Source organism: Triticum aestivum, chromosome 3A (genome assembly GCF_018294505.1).
Source record: "Triticum aestivum cultivar Chinese Spring chromosome 3A, IWGSC CS RefSeq v2.1, whole genome shotgun sequence".
NCBI classification, from domain to species: domain Eukaryota; kingdom Viridiplantae; phylum Streptophyta; class Magnoliopsida; order Poales; family Poaceae; genus Triticum; species Triticum aestivum.
This window is the reverse complement of record NC_057800.1, coordinates 686,970,128-686,979,478: the sequence shown is the minus strand read 5'-3', so window position 1 is coordinate 686,979,478 and position 9,351 is coordinate 686,970,128. Positions and strand designations below refer to the sequence as shown.

At 42.4% G+C, this 9,351-nt stretch overlaps 1 protein-coding gene across 1 annotated transcript; it reads right to left on the bottom strand.

Moving 5' to 3' along the window:
* On the bottom strand, window positions 1-8,973 carry LOC123059099 (potassium transporter 5). Its single transcript, XM_044481741.1, has 10 exons — window positions 8,797-8,973; window positions 4,530-4,752; window positions 3,893-4,141; window positions 2,776-2,826; window positions 2,410-2,670; window positions 2,225-2,277; window positions 1,905-2,019; window positions 1,560-1,814; window positions 592-980; window positions 1-390 (listed from the first exon to the last, which is right to left on the bottom strand). Exons 1-10 carry the CDS (start codon window positions 8,971-8,973, stop codon window positions 1-3), a joined length of 2,163 nt encoding a protein of 720 aa, XP_044337676.1.
* Between the last annotated feature and the right edge of the window lie 378 nt (window positions 8,974-9,351).

Below are 9,351 nucleotides of genomic sequence, written 5' to 3'. Positions count from 1 at the left end.
CTAGATCTCATATGTCATTCCCACTCGTAGCAGTCTGTTATGAGGGACGCATGTGATCTTCTCTGGTTGCCTGAAGTTCTTCCTCATGAAATTGTAGGCGTAGTCAACTATTATTTTCTTCACTAATCCGGCATTTTGCTCTGCAACCACGTTAGTTTCTCCCAGCAGATGGACAACACCATCATCCATCCCTCTCTGAATAAACTCTGTCTCATCCATGCACACGTTTAGTGGACTAGCAATGATTCCATCTGAAAACCTTTTCGGTAACCTTGCATCTTGAACTTCAACATAAGGCTCCATTGCATCTCCTGATTCTTCGATTGCAGCATCTTCTCCTGCAAGGGAATGAGTGCTTTTGTTGTAGAAAGATTCTTGATGGATGAATTGCTTCAAGTGCCCAATGAGCAAGTTCTCAAACTCTCTTGGATCTTCTACTTTATCGTTGTAGCCATAGCGCACCACACATCGGAATACTCTGTATTCTCTTGGCTCCACATATCGGAAGAGGAACCGTTCGTGTGTCTCTATATTGCTGATTGGTAAGTACTTTATTGAGATGATCACAAGAACTGAATGGATGGACGGTACTTTTTCTACCAAATGAGGGAGTATGGGTGGGATTCCTTGGACAAGCTCTGAGTACAGAACGCCTATTCCTGGAAGCCTAGGAAGATTTCGCTTTGTTGCCAACTCTACCACGTAGTTGTTTGACACTTTGTTCTTGAGCTCATATTTGTACCGGTGAACATGAACATAATGCCATGTGCCCATTATAAGCATCAAAATTGCTGCGAAACCTAGTGGCAAGTAGCCACCTTCTTTAAATTTGTAGAACGCTGAGGATAAGTACATGAGCTCTGCACCACCAAATATTATCGGAAAGAGTGCAATCCATAGCAGACTTGTCTTCCATATCATGGCCATGACCAGTGTGACTAGAAGTGTTGTTATGAACATCACGAAGACGACAGCAATACCTGCATATATGACGAATATATGAATATCATACAACTGATACTTTATTACTGAAAATAACAAACTAATTTTTTTATTGTTGCTTCTTTGATTTTATAAGGATAAGTTAAAAGGTCACGATGCCATTGAAATTTAGAAGGACGGAGTAATCTGGTATATTTTTTTCAAACTGTTATGCTATGCAGACATTGTCATATCTTACCTAGAAGCTAGATTGCTGCTGAATTCATAATGTCCATAAGATGATTTCACTCTTTCTGGTTTTGCAGCTTAAGAAGTAACACTAATAGCATATTAGTGAGTAACATACTGCTTGCAAAAATTTAGTCAGACAGTGAAGGGCAACCATCATGTTAAGAGCAACTTCAGTAAATCTGTGTTTTTTATTTGAAGTTGCGCAACATAGGACTACTTACAAAAATTGATAAATTAAGGGGTCAGGTAAAACCAAGAGAAATTTCATGAAGCACGTGCTTAAGGGAATAACAGAAGCATTATGTATCTCGATCATATAGCTGAAATGATCCTTAGGTAATGAATTATTTATTCCTTTCTTTGTATAGAGTCAAGGCATTCCTTACCATATGCATTGCCAATCTTGTCTGTAGTTTGGAAAATAGCTGTCACAGCTACACATAAGATCATTAATGCATAGTTGATCTCAGGGATGTAGACCTGCCCATGAAACTTATTTGAAGTGTGGGTGACACGAACGCGTGGAAAGCATCCAAGAATTTGGGACTGGGCAATGATTGCGAAGGCACCAGATATCATAGCTTGGCTTGCAATTATAGCAGCAGCCACGGCCACCACAAATGTTGGCCAATATAATGGTCCTGATAACAAAATTATGACTTCACTGTTAAATGCTAATCTTTCAGTGCCTAACTCGTGCCATTTCTTAGCTGGTCCTTTTATATACTCACCTGGGATCGATTTGTAGAATGTATCTGCAACGTGTTCAGGGTAGATGCGAAGATACGCAGCTTGCCCCATGTAAGCCAGCAGCACTGATGGGAGTAGAACTACGGAGAAGCCAATCTGTAGTGTGATATCATTTTATATTAAAAAGTGAGTAAATTGAGAAGCATGAAAAGTTGATAATAATTTTATTAATCAAGGAAAGTAGTTTTTCACAGTACTGTTTGATATAGCTCAAAAAAGATTTATTTTCCCTTCTCTATGTTCACGCATTCAAAATTAAAAATAATGAAAAAGTAAGTATGCCGTTGAGTTGCCTGATTACCTGAATTGCTCTCACATTGAAGTGACCAAGATCAGCAAACATTGCTTCGGTTCCTACACAATATCCATTTCAAAACTACAGACAAGATCGGCAATAGACTTCTATTCTTGTTTTCATGATCAATATGTGGCTATATTCCCACGATATTGGGGTGCATTGCAAAGTTACTCATGGGATAAAAATACCTGTGATGCATAAAACAACACCTCCAAGTGAAATCCAGCCCTCCTTCCCGTTTCTTTGGAAATAGTCTATGATGTATTTTGGGTTGAATGCTTTTAGAATTCCAGTGTCATGTTTGATCACATTATAAATTCCAATACCAGCAATTAAGATGAACCATGTCAAGATTACTGGTCCAAATGTGTAACCAACTTTGTCTGTGCCTAACCGTTGAACAAGAAAGAGCGCAATCAGAGTGCCAATCGCAATGCCAGCAATCTGTCCTGTTGATGAGATCAAACGAGTCAAATAAAATGCCAACATAACATAGTGATATTGATGTGACTTTCTCTGCTAAACAGCGAGATGTGCCTTAATGGCTGGCATACCTTGAGTTAAGGAGTTTGCTGATTGCTTGATTCCACCGACTGCACTAAGCACTGCAATAAAGTAAAATACAAAAAAATAGCTAGGCAGAAAGCAATCATGCTTTTAAACATATTATAGTGCAAATGGGACATTTTTATTATTCAGTGGCACAATAAGATGCTTTCATGCTATATATTCTGAATAGTAAGTTCTCTCTTTAACCAAATGATAATTATTTAGCATGCGCATAGTTCATAAAATAGTTGTGGATATTATTTCTTGAAAAGTCCATGATATGAGCCTCCACGGACATGATCATGCCTAACTCACCGCCAAGTTCTCAGAAGGACAAAGATGCTACAAATGGACCAATGACACGTGTGAAGGCTATCCAACACAAGGTGCTCCCTTTCCTTGATGAATGCACTCCTAGAGTTGATAATTGGTTACTGCATAATGTGTGTACTCTATGTGTGCCTAGGGCCGTCCGAATGACTTGGAATGTGAAGGCGTGGGGTCAAACAAGGAGCAAGGAGAAATAAGTTGGCCCAGAGAAACCAAACATTTCGGACCCCCAACCGAGCAGAGCCCCAAAGTCCGGATAGTTCGCATACCTAGATGTGACCCCAAAAACTGACTATCCAGTCATGCCTAGATGCACCAAAATGGGCTAAGGCCCATGCATACCGTTTTGACCCAAAACTAGTAGTTATGACCTAGTGGCTATAAATACCCCATTCCCCTCTCCATCTCGGACAAACAAATGTGATTAGACATTGGAGCCTTGCGCCTCTATTCCAAGATCTCCCCATGTGGAGATGATCAAGACAAGACCTCCCAGTGTAGAGATGAGATCCAACTTGTTAACCCCTTATCCTGGATTTGATTGGATTGATGGACTGGCCAAGTGGATTCGGTTCCAATTTATCAGTTTTTTGTTTGAGTTTTATTTCCCAAAGACTTTTACATTTGGTGGTTGTTGTCGGGTGGGTTTTCTTAAGTTTGTTTGGCTAGTTGCCCCCAATTCGTGAAGATCGAGAACCCTCTCATATCGGTTCATGTGTTAACTATCCTTCGCATGCATGTTATTTTATACGTACTCAAGCGAGATGACCTCGAGGGAGAAAGTAAGCTCACCTGAAATACATGGAGTTAGCACACCATCACCAATAACCATTGAAGTTGCTAGAATAGTCACTAGAAAAAGTATGATCTTCAGTTTTGGGCTGTTTTCCATCTTTTCCTTTATCCAATGAGCCCGCTTGACACTATTCAAAGGGGACTCTAACTTGTAGTGGGTGACCGTTGCATCTTCAACCTGTTGATTAGGTATCAAGCTAATCCTAGCATACCGAGATATCAAGGAATAAAGTGCAAATGTTCCACCTGCAAGGTTGTGAATTCATGAGACATGTTTTACTCTCACATGAAAAATATTTTGCGTGTATATAGTATCTAAGTACTTGTCACATATTTTGGATTTTCTTTCATGGAATTAAGTGCTTAACGCTCATGACCCTATCACTTTTAATGATTCTTAGGTACTCTGGAACATGTTGTCTAAAAACAATATGCAGTGGGATTGTGGGAATATTTATGTTTATTTTGATTATTTTATGTTTTTTCCTATGGTTCTTCATGGTAATTGACTTCTGAATATTCTTTTAATAGGAACATTTGTTATAACAAAGTCACAGTCTTTCGTAGTTCTTAAAAAAATTGTATGTAATCATACAAGTTGTGTTGAGAAGATAAATGGGAGATATTTACTCACCATCACCATTGTCATTAGCTCTCAAGACAATGAAACAATATTTCATCAACGGAAGGAGAGCCAGAGTGTAAATAATCAGGGACGTGACACCAAAGAGGTCGTTTGTATCTTTGATCCCACCAGTAAAGGTGCTAGAAAACACATAGAGCGGTGAAGTTCCCATGTCCCCATAGACAACACCTAGGCTCTGGAAGGCCAAGTGCAGTGTCGTCGCCCAGCCAACCTGCTTTGCAATAAAAAAAGTTGAAGAAAATCAGAACTTGCAAAATATTAGACGCATTCATCTTAAGGAAAGCAACTATCATTGTCGAGGTGCTTTTGTTTTATCAGATCATCGCCATGGTGGTTGATTCACAGATAGTAGTTGCATTGCTATTGTCGTCGTGTTAAAAAAGTGTATGCATTTCAAAATAAGTTCATAGACTTGAAAAAACTTGTTAATGCACATATGGATATATATATATATGTACATATTTTCAAAAGGAAGTAGGCAAATAAAAACATAAAGAAAATAGTAAAACATAGAAATGGAAAAAAGAAAACATAAAAAGGCATGAGAAAGTGAAAAAGAAAAATAACAAGAAAACTAAAAAGACAAAAATGAACACATATAAGATATTCCCTCCACTCCATAATTCTTTTTTTAGACGACCCACTCCATAATTCTTGCCATGGTTAACGGATGGAATAGAAAAGAACAGAAAAATGTGTACATGGGCCAGCCCATCCCCACACACTTCAGCTAAATGACCGCTATTCTCGCTTGGGGAGTGATAAGTATCGGTTCTGGCATTCACGAATTTGAAAAGGACTATTCATGAATTTGAAAAAAATCAAATTTGAATTTGTTCATACATAAAAAGTTTTTCATAAATTTGTAAAATGTTCATACAGTTTTAAAATAAAAAAACTAGGAAAACCTCAGAACAAAACCGAGAAGCAAGTAGAAAATAGAGAAAATGAAAAAAACGATGAAACCTTCCTAGAAACTGCCAGAAAGGTTCCCAAAACTGACCCCCAACCCTCAATCGCTTTCGAAGAAGGTTTCGTAAAACCACTAATGGCCTGGCCCGCTATAAGCGAACCATGGACGAGCGCTACGCTTAACGGTTGATATAAGACTAATATAGCATTGGCGATTCTCACTTAAGGTTGAGAATGGGATTTTCCCCTTCCAGCAGGTCGCAAGGAGCAGGAGAAGAAACGGAAAGAGCAGCCGAAGGAAACGGCGACACCAATCTACATATCACCTCGTTTTTGTTGGGGGTTTTAGAGGAACCGGATGGAGCGGTGGGGCAAGGGGGGCTGGTATTTTTCCTTTTGGGAGATACCAAGTCCACGGGCTATGTGGTGTTGGATTTGCTGGGATCAAGGATGGGAGTACGACTCGGGAGTAGGCAAGCCGCGTCCAGCCCTCCCATGTCCCATCCCCTCGCCTGAGAAAAACTCCACCAAAACTCTCTGCAGGCGACAACTGGCGCACATATATTTCATCACTTGTCATCACCGAAGCAACTTGTGAGTAACTTTGCAAGAGGTGCCCCTTTACTAGTGATTTTGTTTTCTTTTTTCCATCGATTTAGTAGCCAAAGGGATTTCGGCTCATGTGGAAGCCCCTTCCAGCCCAATAAATTACGAAGAGGCATCGAAGGTGACTTGGGATTTTCCATAAGATACATTGAACTTTTTGAAAAAATCGAGAAGACCCAAGAGTTTTTGCAAATAATTGAGGTTCATGAATTGAGAAATGTTCATAAATTTTTAAAAATATTCATGAAGCAAAAGAATGTTCACAAAGTTTATTTGTAAAATGTTCATAGTATGTTCATGGATTTTTAAAATGCTTGCAATTTTTAGAAGTGTTCATAAGTGAAAAAAATATTTATATGTATTAAAAAGAGAAAATATCAAAAAAAAAATGAAAGAACAAAATGGAAAAATAAGTAAGGCGAACGGATAACCGAAAATGAAACAAAACATAATAGAGAAAAATCAATCAAATATCCGTCCAAAACCCCCCAAAAGAAAACCGATGCATGGGCCGGCCCATGTAGGGTTTGCCGTTGCGTGTTATAGTGTCTATTGTTTGTCGCGGGCAAAGGTATGATTTCCTCATGCATCAGTACCGATCACCAGGGAGATCAGAGGCATATGTTCAAAAAAAAAGGAGATCAGAGGCATCGCCAGCGCCTGCTAGTATGGGGTCGCCAGGAAGTACGTGAAGAGAACAAGGCAACATGTCATTTGTATTCGAAATTGTATCAGGAAGAGACCCTCCGGACGATAAACCTGATGAAGACGAAGCAAGGAAGACACTATGTTTGCTAAGAGCATCTCTAGCAGATCCCGTAAAAGGTTGCGACCCGTAAAATAATCGTCAAAATATGGGTCGGCACGGAAAATCCTGCCCGAATAGACACTGCAAACGCGTCGGACACGTAAAGGTTTTTGCAGGGCGCCGGCATAATTCCCGTCCCAACGTACGAACCCCCCTCCCCCCCCCCCCCCCCGCGGCCGTCAGCGGCTTATATATAGCGGGAGCGGTTGGTGGGGAGGACATTTCAGCCTGCGCTTTTCTCCACCCACCACCGCCTCTCTCCCCCTCGCCGGGCCGCCGGCCACGATTCCGGTGAAAGTAGCCTGGGGGATCACGCCAAAAGGCCGCCACACGCCCGAGGTTACCCTCGACCACTCCCTCATGTGTCGGCGGGCAGGAAAGTTGCAGATCGGTGGTCGTTTGACGCGAGTGGCCGGATTTGGCTTTTCCGGCCACCGGTAGCTGCGCCAAACGATGGATTGGTTGGGGAGCACCCCACGCAGCCCCGGCAAAGCCCATCGCCGCATGCAGGTACGAGTTAGTCCTGTAGCTGCCGCAGACGGTTCACCGGCAGGGATTCGGCCGACTGTCCGCCGGGCTTGGCGCTCGCACAGCGGCTCTGCGGCTCGCTGATGCCGCTCATATAGTGAGACGACTGCACACGGATAGTGCTGCAGCTAACTTCAGGCACGTCGAAGCACCCCGGATGGGTGTTCTTCAAATGCGAAAACTACGGGGTATGTGTTGTTTTCATTCGGCTTTGTCACCGTATTCTTCGGTTCAATGCGATAGCTCATTTTGAACATCGTCATGTGTGTAGAAAGATGGATGCTCATTTTGGTTTTGGGAAGGAGAATACATTGATTTATTGATAGAAGGAACTTAATAGATGTCCGTGCACTCCTTAGTAGAATTGAAGCTGATGCGGCTGCATGTGCAATTAGAAAAGAAAGTAGAGGAGAAGCTACTTCTTTAGAACCAAAAAAGAAGAATGAAGAATGCAAAATCAAGGATCCGTAGATCAACGACAAATGCATGAAGAAGATATTGGTCCAACTAGTGAGAGCAGTTATGAAAGTTGGATATCTTCTAAAATGCATAATTGTGGTTCTTGTTTTCTTTGGTCTTGCTATTCTAGCAAAGATTTGGTGAAGTATTATATATCCAATGCCATTGAAAAAGCAAAGAAATGTATTTTCTTGTGCAAAATTGAATTACAAATTTCGGATTTACGGGCCGGCGGGAGCGGCGCCCGAGCAGACCGCGTAAAGCCAACCGTAAAAGAGCATATTCTACGAATATCCTTTTTACATGTCCGTTTTGCGGGGTCTGACTCTACGGCCACCCGCGTTGACTCGCAAAGCCGTTTTTCCGTGAACTGCAAACGTGTTTTGCGGATCGGTCTTATACGGGGTCTGCTAGAGATGTTCTAAGCATCTAGGAACCAGAGAAACTGAAAAACACATATATGAAGGAACTGGCATAGTTGATCTGAAACAACCGTACGCGAAGCCTTTTGATGTGCCAAACAATTATAAAGCCAAAATGGGTGTACAAAATCAAGTAAGATGCTAAAGGACATTCGATGAAGCATATAGCATGACTAGTAGCTAAACGACATATGAAGTAAGAGAAAGACCTTGTACAATGCAAGATGCTTAGCGAGGTGTTTATAAAAATAGGTCGGTTTTTTCTACTTGTTTGTTTCTGCAATAGACACATCTCCAAACATTTAATTGTACAAGGCCTAATAAAGCACTTTTAGCGGTCTTCCTTGATAAACTTTGCTATAGTCCATACTGTTATCCCTGTGTGTGAGGAGTTCTTGGTTGCGGTTTATCGCGGAAAGAGACAGGATCTGCAAACACTGATGCCGTTCCCTAAGCTTGCTTGTCGGAAAGCGAAGGCTTGTTGCCGGCCCATTCAAAGAAGCGGGAGGGAAGAACAGACCTTGGCGGCGTGGCTTGGGCCACCGGGAATCCTTTCAGCCTCCATATGCAGGGAGTCGAATCCCTGTAGCCTCCCCGGCGACGGCGACGGTGACGGCGCCTTCGCCGTCCCAGAGGCAGGGTTTTCAGCACCCCTTTCGGCAGCTCCATTGCTGCTCGTTTTCAGAGGCTCGGCCATCCTCGAGGCACGAATGGCGATCTCTTGCACACTGGCCGGCCTTTTGTGTTGCTTTAGCGACGATGATGAGTTGCTTTTAGAGGCACGCATGAGGAGAGTCCCAACGCAGCGCTGCAAGCAGCAGAGCCAGGTAGACTCCAAAGCCACGGGAAGAAGAGGACAAGGTGGCATGCTGCTGCTACAAGGAGACTCACCTGTCAGAGCTAAGGTTTCTAGGAACATTCGCGGCCGTCCCTACCTCGGATCACCCAAGAAATCGTGGCGAATGTGCGAGCGCGATGCGGTTCTACGGCGACGGCGACGGCGACCGGTCGTATGCGCGCACGTAGCAGCCGTGCGCGTGTGCTTTGCAACCGTGGTCGCGTATATCGATAATAG